Source organism: Poecilia mexicana, unplaced genomic scaffold (genome assembly GCF_051168715.1).
Source record: "Poecilia mexicana isolate PSO_F unplaced genomic scaffold, ASM5116871v1 scaffold_5, whole genome shotgun sequence".
NCBI classification, from domain to species: domain Eukaryota; kingdom Metazoa; phylum Chordata; class Actinopteri; order Cyprinodontiformes; family Poeciliidae; genus Poecilia; species Poecilia mexicana.
This window is the reverse complement of record NW_028263374.1, coordinates 21,641,686-21,667,452: the sequence shown is the minus strand read 5'-3', so window position 1 is coordinate 21,667,452 and position 25,767 is coordinate 21,641,686. Positions and strand designations below refer to the sequence as shown.

Here is a 25,767-nt window from a genome sequence, read left to right as displayed (position 1 = left end):
CGATTTGAAATGTCTTGCTTATTTGTGTTTTCCCGGTTAGACATTTTAATCCAAACCCCTACAATTGTGGTGCTTTTCAACATGTTATTACCATTGTCTCTTCATGAACTGACAAGATTACTCAGGCATTTTTCTAAAGAAAATGCCAACTTGGAAAAAATGTATTTCAACGATTATGCCTAACATGCCCAAATATTCTCATACAACAATAATATTTTGTTTTTGTTAATTTTTATGTTTTACTATAATTTTCTTTTAGCTCACAGTCCATGGTAGAGTCAGTCATAGTTGTTGTGGCTTCAGGTTCATCCTGAGAAACAAAGTTTGACCCCAAAGGTTTTATCATAAAGATGCACACCTGAAACCAAAATAAAAGATGAGAAACTGAAAAGCATCCATTTTCAGTCATTATTTCAGCACTGCCTACTTGTATTGGTACCCCAAAGTAGGAGATTAATTGAACACTTCAAAAATGTAGAAAAATCCAACAGTTGATCAATTAAATGCTAATTGTTTTATAAGGAATAACTAGTTGCCACACTTACTGGCATGTACCAATTTCCATAAATGAAAGAAAGCTGAAGTTTTCTAATTTATATTTTACTTATTAGAGATCCTTGGATCTTTTAGCTATTAATTACCTTCTGTCTCCTCTGTTATACGCATGACATTGCTCTCAGGGCCGTTTCTCTTTAGGAAATTGTAGTAAATGTGGAATTTGCTGATCTTCACAGGATGACTACAAGAAAATTGCTACTTGCTTTAAATTGCACACATGTACGGTGAAAGCAATAATTAAAGAGCTAAAAACAACTGTAACTGTAACGATTAACACTGGATGAAGACTCACATTTATCTTTCCAACACACAGACAGCGTTGCAGTTTTTCATGCTTGCTGTTAGAGAAACGCAGTAAATAGTAACTTGCTGGGGTCACCAAATCTCTAAGGAGTATTTAATTTGTGTGCTATGGACTTACTATCCTTGATTCCTGCTCCCAAACTAAAATTGCACTGTGATATGTTTTCTTTTTTTGTGCATCCCCAGCCAATACTAATGAAACTTGATCAGTATTAACTATAAACATACTGAGCACTTTTAAAAGCAGCTTCTGCTGATTATAAATCAAAAGGTTTTATTAGAACAAGATTTAGAACAAGCTCTTTTCAATCCTGGATACTTTGAATAGATTTAATGACCTCATCGGGTTTATTTTTCTGTTCTCAAGACTAATAGGATCACTAAAACAGCACAGAGTGGACCGAATTTTAGCCGGGCAGTTAGTGTTCGTAAGAGGTTTACAGGAAATCCTGTGGTGCTTTAATGCTCATCAGTGTTTTGACGCACTCAAGGCTATTATCTATGTTTCTATAGTTTATTAACGTCCGTGTGAAATCATATTTATGTAGATGGAAAGTCTGGATCAATTTGACTTTAGCTGATGTGTGGAAATATAAAAAATGTAAAAGTAAAGACGCCCTCATGCACTTACTGTTTTAAGTTTCAATATCATAGTCTTAGTCTAACGGACAAGCAATGGCTGGCCGTCATTTAAGTGAAAACTCATTCTGTATAATTGTCAGTGAGATAAAAATGGATCATAATGCTTCATGAGCCTCTGTAATCTGCTGTGTTTTCTTCAGTTTCATCAATCAGCAAATTTAGCTACAATAAAAAGCTCTATGAGTGGAAGAAAACACCGGCTTGGAAATGTTGCATTCACTGTGTGTTTAGGGGCCTGTCTCTGTTTCACAATAGACTTTCTTTTTACAGTTTTAATCTTGGAGAAACAGGCAGACTTAACCGGCAGGTCAATTATAGCTGAGACAAAAATATACAGCAACCTCCACAATTAGTGGTCCCCTGGTGAAAGGTCTTCAAAGAAATTCATCTTTTACTGCAAGAGCATGATTTCTCCCTGAAAACTTCTGGAAAAAAACCAAAAAAAACCCCCAAAAAACTTTAATTTGAGTAAATTAATTCAGTGGGAAAGAAAAAAAAACAAAAGAAAAAAAAAACTTTCTATTTATAGAATAACCGGTGCCACAATTGTTGGTGCTGTTAATACATTTGCAAATAAGACAGTGCTCAGTCTTATTTTATTTTTTAAAGTTAAGGCATATGGAGAAAGGCATGTTTGATCATTCCTCTTTCCACAGTCTCTTAATTGTCCAGCATCCTGCTTCCTCTCACATGCTTTCTTCTTCTCAGATCACCTCTCATGTGAGGATATAGATGAGGAGACGGAGACGGCCATGAAAGATGGCTGATTTTATCTATGATGAATCACATTTGTGTTGTTTTTCACTATCCTCTTGAAAGACTTGATGGTGACAGAACACACCAGATTTTGATTTTAAATATCCAGGGATTTTCTCCACATTTCCATATGTTCATATTTTGCTTTATGCTGGTCTCGAGTCCTCAAGAGCATGCAGTGCTTGTTTAAGACGCTTCAGCACAGCTGCAGTAACGCTTGATTACCTACTCAGTGTGTTATCATGCTACCATGCTGGTAATGAGCCATTTCTTTGATTGTGTTGCAGAGTATTCACTCAAACGCTCAGCCTTACACCTGTCCTGAAGTACCTACTGTATGCTGTTCCAGTTAATGTAGAAAACTTGACATGCTTATGGAGATGGAAGCACAGAATAGGCTGCTAAACAACAGGTTGGCACGTTGATGGAGTCTAATGGTTGCTATGGAGAACTTGTGATGCCAAGACACTGTATTTCTCCAAAGGTGAGCTTTGGATAAGACTTTGTCTTCCTGCCTACACTCTCCCATAAGCTAACTTGTACCCTGACATGAATGGCATGTTCTCCTGGCTTTCCCATTTTGAACAGTGTCTAACAAAAATAGGCCTTTGTGTCATATTTATACACCAGGAAACCAGGAAGTGAAAAACACACTATGTGAGTGTTCTCTGATCTACTAAGATGCATATTAAAAAATTTCAGTGATTTTATGGTACTTTGTTAAAAAAGTATATCCTATTGTGTAATTTATTTTCTTCATTGAGCTTAAATTATAGGTAGGAGTTTTCTTACTTTTACTTTTGGGATATTATGCCACTTAAATAGACGCTACTTTTATGGGTGCCAATAAATGTCAAAGACACAATAAATGGGAAAGAAAATGGGAAAAGATGTAGAGGAGCTTTTCACTTTTACTATGTTAACATTCATTATTGTCCGTAGCGATGTTTGCCTTCTGGTTGACCTTGTGATCACAGCAAAGCTTTGTGTCCTGCAGCTGCCAATTTATGAAGCCAGATTAAACAAAACAGCCATTAAAAATGCCCAGCAACTGTTTTTCTGAGGTTTCTTTGAGCAGGAACTGTTTACTGATAGCAGCAGCTTTGTGCCCATGGTCTGGCCTGCTTTTTTTTGGAGGATAATCAGCATTGCATTTAGGTTTGGGCTTTTACGTAATAATATGAAACGCAAAGTGAGTGCATGGGAACGTTCATGGCTGCAGCCAGGGAGCTGATTGAGGTCAATCTGTGATTTGCTGCCTTTGCCGCGGGTAACGGCTGTGCTGTCGCTGCAGGGCTTACAGTTACCTACAGCTCCCCTGTTTTACATAACATCAAAAAGCTCGTCTTTGCCTCTTGCCATGACATCATGTCAGGTTTTTCATTCTCTCGCGTCTTTTTTGAAGCACTTTTAAAGAGCCAGTGGCGAGATAAACTGCTTCTGAATTTACAAATTATTTCCTGAATTCTTGTTTTACCTGCAGGGGAAACAAAGCTGCGCTGTCTAAATTTAACTCCTCACCTGGTTTTAATCTAACGGAAACAAAGCAGCATATCAGCATGTGGGCCCATCAGTCGAGTCATCAAATGGAAATTTCTTTTTACTCCCCATGGCGCAGCATGCGATCACACTGCTGTTTACTTCAGCTCTTTGTCTGCCGCTGTGTGGTTACACAATGTTTAGTTTGCCAGATGGAAGGAGGTTAATGTTGGAAAAAAAAAAAAGAAATCTGTTGTTCTTGGAAAACTTTGTTAGTCGTCCTACACTCTTAGGTTTCAAATGTGTGGGTAGTCTTCAGATAGTTCATCAGGTTTTTAAAGCTTGGAAGCAACGGTAGCAAATAAACCTGGAACACAAAATTGGGTCCGGTTTAATATTGCAAAAGTATATTAGATATTTTGTAGGTAGAAGGTGTTGGTTCACTGCTTTCCTATTTTTTTTTTGCTTACCATCAGACTTTATTACATTTAATCATCCTTTTGGAATCGTAGTGTTGTGCATATTGATAGTTCAATAATGATTAATTTGAATTTTACTTTACTTTAATTTTAAATCTGTTCTACAACGTTCGTTGGCTTGAATTCTTTTTTTTATTGACTGAAGTTGTATTAAAACCGTGATTAGGTGACGGTAGGTGTTTGACATATTGATCATCCTTAATCTACTGAGTAGTTCTGCTATTTTGTTCTGTTTATGTAGAAATTAAAAAGGAACCAAACATTTGTTGTGATATCAGCAAGTGATTTTTGTTTTTTAGTCCTCACAACAATCCAGTGCGGTGAAATATTGGATATATACTGTATTTTCCGGACTATAAGCCACTACTTTTTTCCTACGCTTTGAACCATGCGGCTTATACTCCAGTGCGGCTTATATGTGGATTTTTCTTCAACCACCAGGGGGCTCTTTAGCAGGAAGTAAATCATTGGAAGTCAAGAAATAAAAGAAGAAATTGCCCATTAAAACGGAATTAGGTTTTAATAGGGAATTGAAATTTGAAAATATTGTTGATCAGTTAAATAGCATTGAGGGGAAAAAGAAGATTTTTTTGTTTTTTAAATAATTCTGGTATCTTTATGAGAATTTGAGGTATAGATATTAGGATCCAATAGATGGCAGTAGTGCAACAATAATGGAAATAATGGATGCAAGCTGCCGTTGAAATCTAAAGAAGCAGAAGAAGAAGAAGGAGAAGAAGAAAACGCCCATTTTCATTTAGCACATGCTAGTAGCAGACAGTAAGGAGATTTTTATCTTCAAACTCATATGCCCTCATAATCAGTTCAGCTAAATCTAAACTTGGCAGCTTTTTCTTTTTCAACCGTAATAAATGTGATATTCAATTCACCTGTTATGACTCAAATTTTGGGTGTCCGCCCCCCTCTGCTGCTGCTGCATCGTTGTGGAAAACCTGGCGCGGCAGAGATATCTGCGGCTTATAGCCAGGTGCGGCTTATAGTCCCGAAAATACGTATATTATGATATGAAATAAAAAGAAAAGAAAAAAAGTGAATAATTCTTTGGCAAAGTGAAGCAATATCACAAAAACAGAAACAGCAAAATGTAACATTCAAGGAACCTTTGTCTTTCCTGCTAAACACCTTTATCATGTTACCAACCACATAAACCAGACAAAGGAGCAGGCAGATCGTTTCTTCAGTGTTTCCTCTACTTAGCATAAAGTTCAGCACAGAAATGCTAACTAAGAGCATCTTCTTGAATTTGGTCTGAACACTTTGATCTCTTGAAATTTTAGCACATGATTTTTTATTTAAGCATTTCCTTCATTAAAGTCAGCTTCTTTGAATAAATGATGACCGCATGTCAGTATTCATTCCTGTAGGAAGTTGATACTTGTTTGTTAGCTACCAATGATGGGGAAAAAAAACCCATTTTGATTCCAACGATGACAACTGATTTTGAACATCAGCATCGGATTATTGCTCAAGCTATTCGTCTGTATGGGTCTGTTTGTGTCTTTCATTCTTTTTTTTTTGTGGCTCTGGCTTCACTTTCACTTGTGTGTTTGTGTGTGAGTAACATCATTACCTCTGCTCTGATTCCCTCTGATTCGATCAGCAGTCGCTCCTGGTTTTTGAATTCCCAGCATTGATGGTTTTGACCATCAAAGACAGTTATAGCAAACACTGACCGCCTCCTTGTTCGTCACTCATCCTGCCTGAAGTTAACTCACTTTGTCTGCAGCGGTGAAAATTTTAACCTCTTCAAATAAAATAAAATAAATCATCTTATGTGGCGTGTTTTTATCGACATCAGCAGGTTTGAGTCACAGAAATTTATTTGTCTGCATTTTCTGCATTATTCATAAATCACAATAATGCATTGGCACTCATTCAGAGACTTTTTTTTTTATTGTTAGGCAAGCTCATTTAAAGTCAGTGGGGTTTTAAAATGCTCCCAGCATAGACCATTGAAGAATATCTGTCTTTTTGAGCCCTACATTTTCTAATTTACATCAAAGATTTAGAACTTCACCTCAAAGCAATTTGTTCTTTGTTCTTGAACAATATAAGAGAAACATTTTCTCTGCTGTGTGCTTCTCATTTTCTCTGATTAAGCATGGAATATGCTCCAGGTGAATTCAGGTGCAGAGCATGTATGTGACCTTTTCTCTGCACCAAACATCATCTTCCAAACAGTCTATTTCACTCAGCATGGTGCTTTTCCTCTTTAGCGCTAATGGAGCATTAAGATAGGCTCAAGAGTCTGTTTTTATGCTGCAGAATGGATGAGAGCACAAAAAGGAAAATAACTATTTATGAATTCAGGTAATGTCTTGAAAGAGTGTGCAATGCTCTCAAAATCAGTGCAGGGTCTTTATAGGATTTAATAATACTAGAGCGAGAAGATGATGTTAAAGGGAAGGACAACGCAGAGAAGTAAATAAAAGCATTTTAGGATGTCGTTGCTTGACGTTAGCAGTTTTTATTCTTTCATCTCCTTTAATTAATTTCCCAATTTCTTTTTTTAAAAGTTTATAGAGATTTCAAGTGGTTTTTTTTCACTTACACATACATTTTCATATTGTTTATGCAAGATAAAGTGCTGAAGTCACGGGCCTTTTCACAAAAAAATCCATTCTCACATCTGTTCCTGCACATTGCTAAGTAGCTGGCTGAAAGAAGGCTCCTACACTTTCCTAACTTACAAGAATGTTGGCTTGTTTTCCAGCTGCAGAAAACAAAGATCTTTGAAAAAAAAAGAACACAAGATCTCAGTTTTATTAAACTAATACTGTTTTACTATGGCAAAACAACAGAGTAATATCAATGCCCTCAAAATACTGGCTAATATGTAATTCTTTTTTCATTGCCAAACACGTTCAAATTGAAGTTCCTTTAATTTGATTAAAATATTCTCTACAAGTGATTTAAACATCACCAGTAAGCTGAAATGACTGTTAGTTGCACAAGTCCAGTCAGAATCCAAGCTATTTAAATAGTAAGTTTATTTTTTATCAGCTTTTGCATCTCATGCATAACAAACAACAAAGTAGTTCAATTAACCAGGAAAAAATACTGTACCTACTTAAACCAGATGTAATTATTATTTTTTATTTCTTGTAGAAATAAAAATTGTCCAGGTGGTTGTTTATCTGCATTTGCAGTTTGTGTACTCGATGGTATTTCTGCTCAAAGCTTACGTTTCAAATTGAAGCAGAAATAATTTGAGACCCTGCTGCTAATCCTCATGTGTTTGGCCTTCAGGTTGTGACCCAGGTCCTTATGAATCATTTGCAATGTCAAATACATTTGTTGCATAAAAGCTTTTGTGTCTCTCTGAGTTATTTGAACATTAAGTTATGTTAGAAAAAATCAAGGACATTCTCACATCTTGACCCTGAAAACAACTTTAAGTTTTAGTTTAATTTGTGGAAGTTTTGAGTGTTTTTACCGTAGATTCAGTTTAGAAAAGAAACCTGACATAGACTTTGTGCGCCGTTACCCCCACAACTGAAAATTATGCTGTAGGAAGTGATTGTTCAGCGTGTTTCCTGTCCATGTTTTTAGCAGTTAGGTATGAGGTCTAGAGGAAACATGAGTCTGACGGCAGACTGGAGGCAGTTATTGGTGGCTTTGTGAAACATTTTGTCTCTGAATACTGGAGAACTGGGTGGTTTTCATTACTGAGCGGCTGCAGACTTGAGGAAATGTTCATCAGCTTTTCTACAATAGTGATTTCGGCATTTGTGATCGGTAAGGGGCGTTTTGTTTAGTCTTATGGCTTCATATTTCAGATGTTTACTTTCCTCCATGTAGTTTGATTGAGCTCTCTCCAGCCTCCCTTGAAGCTCTCACTTGCCAGAAACACTTTAGTGGACTTACTGTCAAAGAGGATGGAAAACTATTATTCTGAATTAGAAAAATAAACAATCTCCTCTGTGGCTCTTCTGCTCCTCGGCGTAGCACTCTTCCCCCCCGGTTATAATTTTTTCTCTGTGTTGTGCTTTCAGCTCTAGGGAAGCGGTTAACCATGATGAAGAATAGCTGACAGATCCGTAAAAGCTCGCAAAGTGAACAAAAATTTGTAGTAGCCATCAGTGATCAGTTTAGTAATAAAGATGAAGAATTTTTCTTTTTTGTTGTGAAAGGGATATTTTTCCCCCCCTGAAACCATATTTCTTTCTTTTTCATCCATAGTTTTGCAGGTAGACTTTCAATAAGTGAGAAAACAATTTAACATTTATTTACAATTAACAATCTGAAAAGTGTGGTGTACATTTGTATATAGCATCAGTCCAACACCCCTTATCACAACCAGTGCGACCAGTCGCTTTCATGCCAAGACGTTGGGACAATCTGTTAAAATTTCACAGCCGTGAGTCTTGGGCTCCACATATCTAAGTTCAAAGGAAATTACCTCATTGAAAGAAAATAAAGATGCAATTTTCCTCATCGTATAACACATGACTAACAGAAAACTGACTGGACAAATCCTTGAACACGCCCTGCCTGTGGTGAAATAGAGTAGGTCCAAATTTCAGCAAGAAAATCAAAAAAAGGCATAGAGCCAGAGATACAATGATTTAGATAGATACATATTCATGCCCCAGTTAAAATATGCTGCATTTCCTGAAAATGTATGCACACAGACCCACTCCGTCTGAACTTGAGGGTCTAGAAATGCAAAGCTACTGGGGGCATACCGTGGAGGACCTCCTGCTGAAATTTAAGTGAAAGAGGTTAAACTCAAAGGGGCTGAAAAGCTAATGCATGCCACACTTTCCAGACTATTACTGGGGGAAAAAAATAAAACCATCTGTTGCTTTTGTTTTGGTTTGTAATTCTGTATTATTTTGAGTTGGCCTATCACTTGAAACTCCTGTGAAATCCAACGAAGTTTGTGGTTGTGACATGACAAACTTTGAAAAAGTTCAAGCAGCTTGAATACTCTTACAAGATGGCGTATCTCAGTTATTTATGAACATTCTCTGGGTGACATCTAACAACACTTTTTCTCTCTCTGTCTGCTCTCTCAGGTCGTTTACTGGTGATGAAAGGATGATGATGAGGATAAAGGGAGGAGGCCATAGCCGAAGGTGTAGACCTCGCTAGAATCCTACCTTCCCAGCAACTCCCCCCCTCTACCATCACTATCCTCATCATCCGCCGCTGCCGCTGCTATCCATCCCACCCGGCGGCATGGCCAACCACCTGGAGCTGATCCAGGAGCTGCAGCAGCTGGACAAGGTGCCCAGTCTGGAGAGGCTGCGGGCGGCTCAGAAGCGCCGTACCCAGCAGCTGAAGAGGTGGGCCGTGTACGAGAAGGAGATGCAGAACAAGAAGAGGAAGGCTGACAAGAAGAGTCGTAATTTGAACAGCCTTCAGCAGTCAGAGTCCAAGAGACGGGTGTCCTTCGCTGCTAGCGTGGCTCTTCTGGAGGCTTCAGCCAGGAACGATCCCGATGAAGGTAACTGATGTTGTAAATTACAGAAATTAATAGACATTATAATGCATTTTTTTTAAATGAAGAACTATAGCTTACATCATTTATAATTTTTTATTCTTCTACTGTAAGTGGGTCTTTAATCATTTATATTATATGAGAGTTTTAAACTGTGTGAGTTTTAAAATATCATCTGGTTTAGTCATCAGACAAATCACTGGAACTTCTATTTTTTTTATTTTTACAAACAGAATAAAAATACGGAAATGTGCAAAATTCAGGCCAGTCTTCACCAATGTAATGCTCATGGATATTAAAGAAGAGCTGATTTAACTAATTAGAAATTACAATTAAATTATAATTAGAGAAATATATTGATGAAGCAGTTCCCTTTACTACACTGCAGGATCTGAAGAGAACCTGAGAATTTTGTCTGCTCATTATTTACAGAATATAAAGGTGTTGTAGCATGTCTGCAGTACATGCTATAACATTTAAATATCTTCATTTTTAAACCTCTCACTGTTGCTCAAAATAATTAACTTTAGGATTTTCTTCTTTCTGCAATGACAGCCAAAGATTTAAGAGTGTTAGTTCTTATGGAAATGTTCTTGTATGATTCATTCACTGATTGGAAAAAAAAAAAAAAATCACGTTTTTGTTACCTGGTTATCGATCTGAAAATCACCCAGTTCCAGTCAACAGCAGGTCTGTCAGTGCCTCTCGTGTTAAAATGCCCCGTCATGTTTTGTTCCTGAACTGAGCACCTTGTTCATCTCAGAGGTATCAAAATGTCAGGAAAACAATTAGCTCAGCTTGCACGCTGAAAACGCTTCTGGAAATTTGTTCTGCCACAAGTCCGCTTTATCATTGTGAGAATAATGGAGTTGTCACACTGAGATGAAACTCTGCCAGTCTTTTAATTAAAAAATCCCCCTCTGTTTGGAGATAATAATTGTTTTCCTCCAGTAGAGACTGTCCCACGATGCCTTGGCAGCCAGTCTGTGATGCCTAAATGATAACATGCTGCTATCTTTCATATATGACATCTAATTTAATGTCATTTTAACCTGAAAGTGGTTTGATCTCTTTTAATCACAACAAAACCAGCCTGCAGTGGCACTATTATCCTTTCTGTTTGCAAACTGTCTCAACAGATTTAAAAGCCACCGCGAGGCTCCGTTATTTACGTAATAATTATAATAACAGGACAGACGGCATTTACTTGTAGAAACACGCACATCAGCCTAGGAATGTGAAATGCCGTTTGCGGTAGAGACCCTGTTGTTGTTTGTTACTGGAGTTGTGGTGTCGGATTGATTTTTGGAAATGCTTTAGGGAACATTTAAAGAGTGTTGTTGGGCTGCTCTGCTGGGTGCAATTCACACAAAGTCACTTTAGGGCTTTTAGCCTATCAGCTCCAACTTTCCTCTGAGTCTTCAGTTTGGCCTGGAAAAAGCACAGAAGGGTAATTAATAATCTATGTCCACTTCCAAGTAGGGAAACATTTAGATGTAGGCGCAGCTTTTTAGGGATTATCGCCACATGGAAAACCAAAGGAAGATGATTTCAAAGCATTTAGCTCATCAGAGAGCTTTAAAAGGCACTCTTTCATGAAAGGACAGACTAACACGCCCTTTAAAGTTGCTACATTATTTTTTACAAATTTTTTAAAAATACATAGGAAGGTCATATTTTATCATAGTTTAACTTTGGTCCAACATACAGCACTGGCCAAATGAATAGAATTAGTTTTGTTTTGAGAAACGTGTTGTGGTAGACGTCGCAGCTAAATGAACATAAATAAACACACACTGTGTGTTTTGAATCATTTTGTGTTCATCGGTCACTGAGTTTTACTTGTTTTACAGTCGATGTAAACAGATTACTGAGAAAATCTTTTGCAGATTTATAACCTTATGGAAGTGAAAATGCTGCTGGGAGAAAACTTCTCTCTAAAAACAATTTAGAGAGAAGTATAATTTAGGTTTTGTGAAGTCGAGCCTGAATAGATGAGGTGCTAAGATAAAAACCAAACACCTCGTACTGTCGAACACAGGGGGGGAGGGAATGAAAGTTGCACATGAAATAGAACAATGATCTCACTCAGCAGTAAATCTACAACCAAATGCAAAAAAAAACCAACTAAACGAATCAACGTGTTGCAATGGCCTAGTCAAAGTCCAGACTATAACCTGATGAAATGCTGTGCTCAGAACCTTAAGAGAGCTGTGGAAAACAACCCTAGGGTGAACTTTCTTTTTAGCACTGTTTCATACTAGCTTTTAAGGGTTTTCATGTGAATTTGGGCAGGGCATCTATCCAGATCCTGTACAGGGATCTTATTATTTTTCACTTTGTGTAATATTTTTCTCAGTCTTAAAGCTTTGCTCACTATTCTTACTTCTAAGCTTTGTTGCCATTTTTCATGAACTGCAGTTTCATCTGCCTCAAACAACTTCGAGTTAACCTCTTTATTAGTGGTTTCAAACTTCTCATGAAACCTTAAACTGGAAGTGAATATTGTACAAGCAGTATATCCTGCATATTTAAACAAAGTTACTTTTCGACGTCATGCACGTGACTCTTCATTTTCACACTTGACACACATCGAGAGTAGATGTCTTGGCTCTGTTTTTTGCACGTTTGACACACAGAAGCTTTTGTCAGTTCTCCTTCCTGCTGGCAGTGCCTGGGCACAAAAACGTCTGCTACCGCTGCTGTTTAATGAGGGTGACCATGAAAGAGGCATGGAGATAAAAAGCAGAAGGGAGACAGGCAGGATGTAGTGTTGCCCACACAGCTCCAGTGGCAGCTGGCTGGTTCGGGAGCCTGATAATCTTCCCTCTCATTCCCTCTGGTCCCCAAATGCTCGATCAGGCGTCGTGTCTCCACACGCTGTGCTGCTCCCGCAGTCTGTGCATGGCGGGCCGACCAGTTTAACAGAAATGCTTCACAACAGAAACGACGTTTCATTTGTTCATGATTTCAGTTAGGGTTATGTAAAGAAAGGAAAACAAAATAGTAGTTAAAGGGATTACTGTGGGAATGTGTTCAGACATTTTTTTTTTAAGTAAAAAAAAAGCCATTGTGTGTTGGTGGTGTAGAAGGTGGAGCATGTGCCCCATATATAGGTGCTACAGTCCTTGACTCAGCTGCCCTCTGTTTCTCTCTCTCTCTTCAAAATGTCAATAGCTCCAAAAGGCCACTGGTGCCAAAAAAAACATATTTAAAGTGCTTTATTTCATGTTATAATGTTATTCCCTCATACCTGGAGTGTTGCTTTGATTCTTTTGTGGATGTTTGCAAAATCCTTGAATCTCCATGGCAACCATTCAGGGGTGCTTATCCAAAGTTTCTCCTCAGAGCTGCAGTTTCCAAGCTAAGCTTCTGCCTCACAGATCATCCCTGCCCTTCGCCCTCTCCTCTCAGCTCCTCCAGACTAGCAGCAGCAGCAGCAATTAACAAACACCTGGTTGATCTGCGTTGCTGCTGAGTTTATCATACAAACTTCCTCTCAGTTCAGCGCTCCTAAGAATGGTTGTAAACAGCATAATGGAGGAGCAGTGTTGTGATGAAGCGCTGAATGTGGAGTGTCAGAAAGAGCTGGAGAAAGAGACAGAAGCTCAATTTCAAGGCCTTAAATTGCAAGGTCAAGTTTCTTTAAGGCTATGTTTGATATAAACAGCATTTTTAACACAACTTAAGGTAACTTGATTGTGCTGTGTCATTGTGTGTTTGGAAATTATATAACACTCACCCATTTAAAAGAAAATCAAACTTTTTGGAAAGTTTGTGTTCAAAGAGTGACTTATAAGCAGAGAAAAGATACTTATGAAGGATGGAAATCAAAAAGACACAATTCCAGTTTTTGTAAAGAGATCAAGAAGTAAAAGAAAAAGAGAGAAGCTAATAAATATTTAAACATTCATTTCTGCACGGTTAAAATGTCATTAAAGTACAACACGTCTCCAAATAAAAAGTTTTAAAAGCCCACGTGCTGCAGCAGATGGCATCTTCAGGGTGTTTAGTCAAATGTAAACAAAACAGAGAGGTTGAGACACCGACCTGGGGCTGACTGTACTGAGGCTATAATGAGATGAGACGCAGAAGGAGACTCACATTTAATCTGTGATTTGGAGGAGTAGACGGGTTGCTTCCTGTAATTCTCCACTTCCTCCCTTTGCTCTCAGTGTTGACATAATGCTGGTTTTTGGTATGCATTCTTCATAATTGAATCACTTGCTGTTTGTTGTGAACTTCTGAGTTGCACAGCATTAAAACAGCTAAAAGTGTTAAAAACTGAATCTGTGTAGTGGTGCGTATTTAATGGATGTGTGTGTTTCTCTGTGTGTGTTTCTCTCTGTGTGTGTGTGTGTGTGTGTGTGTGTGTGTGTGTGTGTGTGTTTGTTTTTCCTGTCATTAGTACTTCCGCTCTGGGAGCTCTGGGAGTAAACTCTCCAGCCAGAGAGGAGACGTATATTTCAAACAATATGTACACAAACTCAAGTTCGTGTGTTTGTTTGCAACCGGACCATAAAACAAAGCAATAACTACATCATGCATATTCCTTATTTCAGGCTCAAAGTACCACTACCAGGTGTTTGTGTTATTCTTCAAATTCTTGTTTTCGGCAACATTTTTATCCGCCTTTCAGAGACATTTGGATGAGTTAGGAGAAGAACCATAGTGTCTGTGTGATATTTTCCATTCAGGTGAGATTGGAGAGTAAATCAGGTGAGACACCACATGCCACTGCTGTCCGTGTTTTCTTGACAGCAGGTCTTATGAATTGATAGTACCACGCCAAGCGCACTGAGATTCTGTAAGATTAGGTCAGCAGAGGGTGGAAGGAGCTCAAAGTAATCGTTCTCAACATGTTTAGTCCTATTGAATAGAAGGTTTTTGAATTTATTTTACTGGAATCGTACTTGATCTGGACTAATTAAAATGACAGAATCAGCTGAGTTGCTTTGGCCTCAGAAAATATGTGTTATTAATTTCCCTGAACATATTCTTTCTAAATTACATTAAAACCATGCTCTGCTCTGTCCAAACCAAACAAACAAACAAAAAAAAAAAAAAACATATCTGTAGGTACGTGATTTTAAAGTGGTCAGGCAAATACTGTGACTGTGAGCTTTATGTTCAGTTTGCTTAAACGGTGCAAACTGAATTTAATAACCCAATCTCACAGATTTCTTTAAATAGCTGATGAGACGACAGATTTGGCTACTGCTGCTCTGCAACGTGTTGGTTTAGGCTGAGTCCTTGTTGAAAGAGCTGCATGTTGTCCAAACTACTCAGGTTTCCATCAGAAAATGCTCCGAGGGGTTCATATGTTCTTCTGAGTTCATTTTTTTTTAGATTGCATCTCCAGCTCAGGCAGAAATATAGACTACTTTCTGAGGAGTATATGTCAGATATTTTTCTTTATTCTATGGCTAAACTTTCAGACTTTTTTAGACTTGCCTCACACTATGAAGTAGCATTCATATTTATTGGTGGGACTGCACTATATCAGAAAATTGGTTGATGGCGTCTATCTTTCCTAAACTCTGTGACCTTGTTGTATTTTGGCCAATGCCATTTGTGTCCAATGTGAGCATCTTCTGCTGTGAGAAATGCAAGTTTGCAACGCTTGGAATATATTAGCCAACCATTATTGCACTCTAGAGAGTTCTTTGTGCGTTTATTACTGCACACTCATAATGTGACATCCTGAGAAACAAATTAATCAACAAACCTGCCTCAAGCTGGTGACATAACAAAATGTCATTATCCCCTAGATTTCCTTTAAAGTTTTGGTCGCCATCTTCCCTGCTTCTTTAACAGAAACGCTGTAGAAATATACAAATATAGACTAGTGCAGATATTTGTTTTAGAAATGCAAATTAAAGGTTGATATCACATTTTTCCCTTAATTTGCTCTGAGCTATGTTAACTTTAATATTTATCTTTTACTAAAGATAGATTTTTCAGTTGTTAGATGTAATAAGTTAGTGTATTATCTGTGCTACAAGACATTTTGCTACAAAGTAAAATAACCGACCATCTTGATGAGTAGTTCCATATTTTCCCCAGGGAATGTCATACCACAATTATTTATGGCAAATGTAAATTTAAATGAATTTCATTTGACCCAGAATTTTGTTTCTGGTGGAAGATTGAACAGATGTCTCTCAGTAGAGTGTAAAAAGATTTTACAAACATTTTACAACAACCTTTATTAGCATTGGAGCTATCTAACCCTATTTATGGCCAGTTTTTTTCGTCTACAGGTAATTTGATCATTTATCTTTGGTGATTAACTCCAAGTTGAGGGAGAAAGCCTCCTTGCCGTCGCCCTAATCCCAACATGTCAATATTATTTGCAGTCAGGAGACAAAGGTTGGTGAAATTATAAGAGGAATCTAGACATAAATCCGTCAGAGATGTAAATATTTTTGGTCTGTTGTTGCTAGTTAAGAGTAACACAGCAGAGAAGAGGAAGAAAATAGCTTGATGGAGGTGCAGCAGGGATGTCAGAGACCATTTCTCTGTCCCCCGGCCTCCTCAACCCTGCGCCCCCTCACAGCGTCGAGGGCTGATGGCTGTGAAATTACTGTGAATCACCCCGGCCTCTCTCTGTGTGGCTGTCAGGCCATTGAGTCTGATGGGATTTCTCCGCCGTCCCACTGAAGAGCAGCGGGGTCAGGGTGGACAGTCAGCAACAAAGACGCAGTATCGACTGAGCTAATGCCCTCGCTTTAAAAGCAGGTTGCTATTTCAGCAGCTTGTGTGATGAAGTTCACATGGTCACTACGCCTTTAAGAAGAAAACAGACATTTATTCAGCTGCCGTTCATCATCATCAGGTTTGGATGCAGCTGACTCTTTGTGGTGATTAGCGGAGGTTTAGTGGGTGGTGAAAGTAGAGATGGTGAACAGCACTTTCACTTCCTGCTTCCCAAAGTGTCCATTAGCAGAGCAGGGTCTTACAATGCTTCTGTAATTTCTGTGAATCTTCATGGCTGATTATTGCGAAGAACTAAACATTTATGACTTGTTTTCCTGTAGACCAACCATCATAAACATTTGTGTGAGGCAGGAAAAATATGGAGATAATGTTTGCTCAGAAGAAACATTTCTAATCTTTATAATCCTTTGTGGGCAACAGCTTTAAGTGAGCATTAATGCTGCTACTGTAAAGCTGCAAAGAACTCTTGGACACACCTTCTTCTATTCAAATGAGGACAACAAAGCTTTACTTTAGTCCTTCTGTTGTGGTTTAATCCCTGAGATGAAAACTGAAGACCAGACGCGTTAAATTCTTAAATGACAAAACAGAAAAATTCCAGATAAAATATATCTAAATGTCTAAAAAACAATAATTTTAACATTTTCACATTTTGTCATATGACGACTACAAACTTTAATGTATTGTTTTTCTGATTTCAGGCAACATCCACCTTTGTGTGTTTCAATGTCGGTATAAATAAAGCTGTTCTCCGAAGGCCTCAGAGCTTTGCTGCAGAACGTCAGAAAACAAACAGAATCATGAAGATTAATGAACGAAGCAGGTCTGTCAGGGATAAAGTTGTGGAGAAGACTGAAGCAGGATGAGGTTAGAAAACAATAACCCAGGTGTTGAACATCACAGAGTCCCATCTTCCCGTCTGAGGATAGATTATGGCACAGCTGCGTTCTTACCCAGACATCGGCATCCATCTAAACTAGCAGACCAGGAAAGTAGAGTTTTAATTGACGAATCAACCCAAACTCTGGAGGAGCTCAGGAGATCTACAGCTCTGGAGAGAGAATGTGTTGTCACATCGATTATTCGTCATTCACAAATCTGTGTTTAACGGAAGAACTAGAAGATGATTGTTGAAAGAAAGCCGAAGAAAGTCGTGTTTAACATTCCCAACAAGCCTTGCAGAAATTTGCAGAGATGCTGAAATAGATGAAATTAGGTGAAAGTTGATAGTTTCTACATGCAAAGCTGACCTCTGAACGCACCGTCCCAACTGTGAAACATGGTGGTGGTCGTATCATGATGCAGGGAAGACAGCATAGCAGTAAACAAGAATGCAGAGCTCCAGATGAAAGGTTTAGATCAAAGCTTAATTCGTGTGTAAGAATGGCCTAGTCAAAGTACAGATCAATGTCCCGTTTAGAATCTGTGAAAATATTTTAAAAATTATCTTCATGCTTTCCCTTCAGTCTCACAAAGATTCTCAGAAAGAATAATATTCTGTGAAGAATATTATAAGGCAGTATAGATGTCCAAAACTGTGAAGCATAAATGACACTTGCAGCTGTATTTACAAGTTTATCTGCAGTGTTTGTAGCTGCAATGCTATGAATAAGCAAGGCAAGCAGAATCAGTAGACCAGTGAAGAACCTTTTTAAGGAGTGACTGTTTGGACATTTGAAGTATCCTCATTGTTATGTGACTCCACACATCTTCCAGACGTGCCTCTCGTTGAACTCTCTTTGTTTTGCAGCTCTGTCCTCTTCCCACCCTTCTCTCCATTTAACCACCCACTCTCAAGGACAACACCCTGCAGTCTAATTACCACTTATGCCCCCCACTGAAACTTCATAACTTCTAACTTTGCAGCCCGAGAAGCCGCCCTTAAAATCCACATTCCAGTTTTAGACGTGTGGCTTTTCACTTTTGGTTTTTCTCTGTATTTTTTTTTCCTGCCATATCATCACCATAAAAATACAACCGTAGATACGAAAAAAAAAAAAATACTCCACAAGTGTGTATCACCTCCCACAGGGAAAGTACTCGTGTGGTTCACTCTAATTTTTTTTTCTTATTTGCGTGCAAATTAGGTCTCAGAGGAGCTTTTGTCTTCTTCTTCTGTCTTATTAGAGTGGTCAGGGCTTCTCCTCAGAGGCCTAAAATAGGCTTAGCTGCTCCCAGGCATATGGCAGCAGCAGAATGGCATCAAAAAGTCTTGCAAAAGTGAAAGACGAGAAGGAGTGCACAGAGCACGGGGGAAATTCATCACCAAAACACAGACCATCTCGTCTTATGTTTATACTCCTCTGCTGATTTTAACGTCAGCTTTCAGATTCATGTTAAAACATGTCGCACAGTGGTTTATCTTCACTTCTCATTTCAAATACCAGTGGAAAAATGTCACAAACATCCTTCACCGAGGCAGTAACAAAACGGAATGAAAATCTGAGAAATTTAATTGGATCTTTTTCATAAACTCTGCACAGTTAGTGACCTTTTCTGTGTGAGAGAGAAGTGTGGTTTAAAAACTCCTGTCCGTACTGCTCAGATGAAAACTCCCTTATTCTTTGGAATCCCATTGAAATCCTCATAAATATTACCCTTCTTTTCTGATTCGTACCCTATTTCTGTATCCGTGGTTTGAAAGTTGGTCTCAGCGTCTTTATGTAATGTTTGGGTATCATATTTAAAGATATAACATAACATTAACCCTGATTTAATACCAGGTGGTGGCATTGAGGTTATGTATCATGCTGCAAATCGCATATCTAGTTTTATTTTTTTATCGGTGTATGCGGTACATCTCTTCTTTTTGTCCATTATTTGCTTTTATATGAAGCACTGATGCGAAATGCTTAGTTGTCACTTTGGGGAAAAATTGTTTTAGACCATCCTAGTAGTTGACTTAAAAAAAAAAAAAAAAAAAAAAAAATTAAAGTTGCAAAAGTTTTTTTAAAAAAAGAGGCATATCTCACCAGTTAGATAAACTTCACAATTCCTATGTTAAATGATTGCTAGAGCTTTTACAGAAAACTGTTCATCCTTTTTGAAATGCATTTTTATTACGACTTGCTCTGCTGCTACCTGCTGCCAGAACGCAGCTCTTCAGACTGATGAAGGACACGCAAGCAGAAGCTTTTGTTCCTTTCGAAGAACACCTTGCTCAGAAATGTCCTGAAAAGAGAAGTTCATTTGCATCAGCTTGGCTTTAACTTGTGCAGAAGCATCCCATACATTATAATAGAGTTCATAACACCCTGATAAAAATGGATTATATGCCTCACTGACGCTGTTCAGTTTCAAAACAACTTATTTTGGCTTAGACTTGTTGCATATATTGATTTTAAAATGCAACTACGCAACACCGAATAGCAAAGATAAATTTTTTTGTTTCTGTTGCCAGATAGATGCATTTGCAGCTTCCTGTCACTTCCAGTTCTCATTTCAAAGGTAGTTTCAGACTCCTCTTCTATTCTTCTGCTCTTGTTAGTGGATTTATTAAGTAAATGATCTGTAAAAGTAATGAGACGAATCACAGAGAAGTATCCCGTGTTGTCTACCTGTAATAAAGTCTCTTAGTGTGTTGCTGGAACGATGTCTTTATCGTGTCACGATGAAAGAGAAATGAGCTCCAAAACATGAAACGGAGCTGCTCACAGGTCTGGCATTGAAAGATAAACGGGTCTCTGCCATGATGATGTAGGTCGCTGTGTTGCAACATCAATGTGTCTGATCTGTTTGATTATAGTGATAATGATGGAGTGAGTCAAAAAAGGAGAAGTTAAGTTCAGATACGTCACTCACGGATATAAAAGGATAAACTTTTGAACCACATTTATCAGCCTATAAAGATGCTCAGATTCTGTCATCCATCTCCTCCTTTTCAGTGCCTTTAAACCCTGTAAACTCTGGATCTGATGTAAAGCCCTCTGATCCGGTTGGTAATACACAGGCTCATTTTACACATCTATAAATCTACAGGATTGTCTAGAAGTCTGGAGATACGCCTCACTTATTACATTCTTTTTATTGTCTTCCTGGGATGAACAGGAATTGGAAAGGATGGTAAAATACATAATGTTGGTCTTTTCAAGTTGCAAAACTGTTTAAATCAGGCATATTCTACACTCTTTGCTTGCAGAATCATTTTTAACGTAAATTACATAATTGATTAATATAATCATTTACTTCTCGCTGTTGTGAAGGAGTTTTGACTTCCTCTCATTTACAACATTGCTTCTATGTGTCGAGGTTTGCAGGCATCTGTCGTAAGTTCTCAGCTAAACATTTATTTATGCTTTGCAAATCGAAGTTTGCCTTGAAGTTTAATTTAAAAGTTTTTACTTGTAGAGTTTGCTGTTAGTTCAGGCCACACTGGTTAATCCTTGAGGGTTTATTTTTCTTCTATTCTTGAGTAATTCATAGGTCAAAGATAAGTCGGTTAACAACCTAAAAGCCTTTTTACTCAAAACAATGCTCAGGTGCAAGGACTCAACTGAAAAGCAGCGAAAAAGGAGGAAGCCTCGACACAAAACATAACACAACTAGATTTGAACAAATGGCTGAAAAGAATCATCTCAATCGGCCTCCATGGAAGAAGAATTTCATCACGGATCTGAGTTTTTTCAATGTACTTTAACTTACCTGGATCAGTAAACTTAAAATTGACTTGTTTGTTGAAGCACAAACACATCAGACTTTATTTGACCCATCTTGGATAGCAGCGACTTTCTAAAGCCTGTGGAGTGAGATTTTCCTTTAGTATGAATTAACTGCTGATCCACAGCATGAGGTTGTTTGCTCACATGTCTGACTAAGCTGGCGTGACCCCTTACAGCCGCTGTGTAAGCTGGGTCATGTGTTGTAAGACAAATGACAACAAGGCTGAGCAGTGATCTGTGGGGATCTGAGCTGCAAATGCTCCTTAGCTTTGTTAGAAATGCACTGATCAGGCTCTTTCCTGCCAATGCTGATTTCCAGGTTTCTTTTGAGTTCTGGAGCTGCTGATTTCTGCTTCGACCAATTGCATGTTTTAAGCAATACAACGTGTGAATGTGAAAACAAAAGTGCTACAGGTTTTTGCATGAATGTACAAGTCATTTTCCTTAATTTGGCACTTACTAAACTTCAGAATCAACTATCAGAGTGATGGCTGTTGGCTGATGGACTTAAAGACATCATTCTCACTGTTCTTAGTGGTTTAAGCCTTTTATGAAGAAGGAAAAATAAATTCTGATAGTTCAGAGGAAATTCACTGATTCTTTATTAACAATTAACTTTTCTGTTACCTAATAATTGCTATTAATTAGTTTGAGGGAAGTATAAAATGCTCTTTACCCTGGTATAGATTTCTTAATTTGTTTTTCTTGTCAGACTTCAAAGTTTCAGATGATCAAATACATTTTATCAAACATAATTTTAATTTAAACTAAAAGTAGCTTTATTAACTTAGCTCTGGGTGAACAGTAACTACCCTTTAAACCTAATTATTTCATAACTTACTAGAGCTAGTGCATAGCTTCTTTTTGTGGCCAGGCACTCCTGAGAAGGCTCTCCACTGTTCCATGTTTTCTCAATTTGTGTATAATGACTTCCATTATCCACAAATAACGGCAGCCATCTTAGAGACGGCTTTGTAGCCCTTTTACGATTGATTGATGCTAGTTGTTTTTTTCTAGCATTTTTTGTATGTCTGGCGATGACGTGTTGCTTTTTGAGATCTTTTAGCAAACTTCATGTTGTCAGACTGTTTCTGTTTAAGTGATTTCTATTCTGTGGAGTCGGTCATTGTTGTGAAATTGGTATAAAATAATTGGTTAATCACCATTAAGTCAGGATTTAATAAAGCACTAGCTTTTTTTCTGTTTTTAAATAATTTAAAAACTGCTTTTTATGTCTACTCGGGTTATTATTGTTTGACATAAAAATGTATTTTGATTAGTCAAAGTATTTAATTGAAACCTGTAAAGACTCTTTATTTAATCATGGCACTATAAGTCGTAAGATGGTTGCAGGTTGAGCTGAACCTGCTGGTGAACACACTGACCAAACCGATGTCTGTTTAACTCACAAATGATTTAATTTGGATGAGCTCTTGTGGGTTTTTTTTTTTTTCACACATAATTATTCACATAAAGCCAAATCACGACTCCTTCACCGATGCTTTTACACCCTTTCTTCCCTCTTTATCATCGTCCTTATCATCACTATTGATTTGATGTTACATTCCTGGAGCTTGATTACTTAAGTGGGATTTTGCATTTCATGCTCTCGAGTAGGGCTGCAACAATGACAGATAACCTTGTGTGGGTTGTCAAATTCTGCCTTGATTAGGGGGTTTGATCGTTCCCTCCTGTCATGAGTAGTGTTATAAAGCTGCTGCTTCTCTCCTCCTTTTTCGACCTGTCCTTTCCTTCCTCCCAATCCTGTGTGATTAAGGGAGCTTTCTTGTCAGCCTTTGGCTCAGCAGAACTCAACTTTTTCTCGTTTTGCTGTTCTCCTTTGCCCCTCAGCCTCAGAGATTTCTGTTCACTCTCATGAGACCCAGCCCCCCCAGGGTTAATCGCTTCACCCGGCACAGCCCGGCACTGCTGTCTCCTCCCAGCCGATGCTTTTTCTTTAGAGAAATGACTCATAGTTGTAATTTGGACTCGACAGTCCTGTGGAAAAGTAAAAACGTAACAGTGGAAGCAGCATGATTGATTGCTGGGTAGTATGTCCAGTGCTGCTAGGAGGTTAGATGTTTGGGAGATGGCGTCAGTGGCTGGCTGAGTCAATTAGCAGAACCGGATGCGCTAGAGCGAAGAATTATCAGAATGTTGGCTTATTTAGTTTCATATCTGAACACGTGTTCTCATTATATCAAAGCAACAAAGAGTTATTTGTTTAGCGTGAGCATGCCACTGACGGTCCCTCCTCCACTGGGCCTTTGTCTTCACTGCAATTTAATTTGCATGTCTTATTTTCATCCAATCCTTCTTTTCAATCTGCTCACTTCAGCGTCTTTTTTTTTATCGTTGGCATAATTATTACTCCATTGTTTACTTGCTACTTCAGTGAGCCATTTTCTCACAAGTGGTGCCTTGCACAGGGGCTTTCTGAGTTCTCCATCACCTTGTCTCTTTCACATCGGTTATCTCTCCTGGGAAAACCCTGACTCTTGAGTTAACTCCTATTTCCATGGTAACTGAGGCAGACACGGAGAGGTCTGTGCAGCCGTGGCTCCGAGCCACTCAGCTGTCACAAACTGTGCAACATGACTTCTTATTTAGTTCAGTAAAAGGTCCGACAGAACCAAGGTTATTTTTTTTTTCCTGAAAAACCCCACTTTCATAAATTAAAATCAGAAACGCCTGAGAAACTCTCCATCACTTTTAAAGATTTATTTAAACCTAAACTTCATGGCTGCCATGAGTCATTTTACAGTGCGTGAAAAACCCCCTAAATAAACATATCTTACTATCTTATCACATTTTGACTGAGGTCAGGTCAGTTTTAACATACTTAATGTAACAGAAGATAAAGAGATTCTTGTTTTAATGCCACTCAACTTCCAAAGAATCCTGATTTATTGATAATGAGTAGGAAGAAGAAACATTAGAAGAGGAAAACATTAGTTGAAATGGGGCCACATTAAGCAAGTGGTGGATAAATCTACCAGCAGGGCTCCATCTTATCAGTGACTGTGATTGAAGCCCTCCTGCCTGGCGCTGGCCTGCCGAAGGCATGTCAGCGTGCGTCGTGGGTTGATCCCCTGCTGCCAATCTCCCAAATGCTTGTTCAGCACCCTGCTGCTCTCCCCCCGTTTTTAAAGCACCCGTAACATCTTCCAAAGTCTGTCCACCTGCTCTTAGTGATTGAACAGCCCTTAGCTATAAATCCCGCCGAACCATTCAGGATTATCCAATAAGGATTAGACTGTGACAGACTAGAAAGGGACTGCTGCAAATTTCAAAATGATAAAACTCTAAAAAGTTAGTTTTTTTTCTTTAAGTATTAAAACCTTAGCAGCTTTTGCAAGGATGTTATTCACTAAGGCCCTGAAACAAAATGTAAAACTATGAACCACAGAGTAAGAGAGTATATTAGGTAAGAAACTCAGATGCTGAAACACACACACACTCACACACACTCACAGACTTCCTGCCACCTTTACTTGGTAATTCAAACCCACAAATCTAAGCAGTGCAAAGACAACAGTGGCTAAGCTGTGATGAACAGCTGGTTACACCCCGAGGAGCCGTCAATCAATGCAAAACAACAATCCCCAAAAATAAACGGCCTCCCAAAAGCCCTTACCCTTCAGTGGCACGTTTGCCCCTACAAGTGTTTAAGTGCATTTGTCATTTCAAAAGTGGCTAATCTCTTCAAGTGGCCAAACGCTGCCCGAAATATAATTCTTGATTAAGAAGGCATCAAAAATTAAGATCTTGTACCTCCTCATTTTAGAGCGAACTAAATGAGACGTTACCACAAACCAGTCATGGTTGTTGGCACTGCGTGTTGTGATATGATGACCACAGGTGTTACCCCTTCACTCAAGTTCAGCAAGGTGATGTCAGGATTATGCAACACTGGTGTGCAACATGTGAAAATAATTGAGCAGAAAGTAAATATTTCTTGTTTAAGGACACAAAGTTAATATTTTAAAGTGAGCATCGCAAATCCAGCTAGACCATCTCAAAAGTTGCCCTTATAAAAAAAATAGCATACAATAAAACAACCCTGCAAAATGAAATCACTTGATAAAGCAAACTCATGGCACAACTGCAAACTACTGCTCATATGCAACATGCTTTTTCTCGTAATACTTTCTTGCATATAGAAAATAGAAATTTTGGAATCTTCACTGACCTAAGCAGGAAACATTTAAACTGATTTAATGACAAAATAAAGGTAATGTGTCTTTTTATGCAGTGTATGCAAATACTGGCTTTCAACCGTATGCCAGCCTAATACCTTAAGTTGTAAGAAACAATACACTCTTACCTTTATGAGTAAATGTCATTTTCTGCATTACGAAGTTAAAATTTGCTCAAAGTTTATCAGTTTACATCTGTCCTTCCCTCCTTCGTAGATCTCCATTTAATGATGCCAGGGAAGCTGTGCTCAGTTCCAGTTCATGTAAAAGACACAGTTGTTAAGTTTAAAGTTCTTTAATACATTAATTCCACTCATCCGAGGCACTACTTTCTGATCATCACCTCCCAGATGCAGATTTTGTCCACTGATTAAAAAAAATAAATAAATAAGTGGACAGATTAAGTAGAACCAAAAATATTACAAACAAATGTAATTATTAGTACAAATAATTACAACTAAGATTGTAGTAATTTAGGTTTATCTGTGGATGCACAGTGTTATTGG

General features: G+C 38.2%; 1 protein-coding gene across 2 annotated transcripts in view; it reads left to right on the top strand.

The window, feature by feature from the left end:
- The window catches only part of ppp1r16b (protein phosphatase 1, regulatory subunit 16B), an 85,629-nt gene that overhangs the window by 23,000 nt on the left and 36,862 nt on the right, over positions 1-25,767 (top strand). The window contains exons 1-2 of one of the 2 annotated variants that reach the window (XM_088005741.1): positions 7,820-7,976; positions 9,260-9,690. In XM_088005741.1, coding sequence (XP_087861867.1) covers positions 9,423-9,690 — 268 coding nt within the window. In that variant the 5' untranslated portion in view covers positions 7,820-7,976; positions 9,260-9,422. Of the gene's footprint in view, positions 1-7,819; positions 7,977-9,259; positions 9,691-25,767 lie in introns of those variants that run through there. The other variant, XM_014997650.2, reaches the window with a different exon arrangement.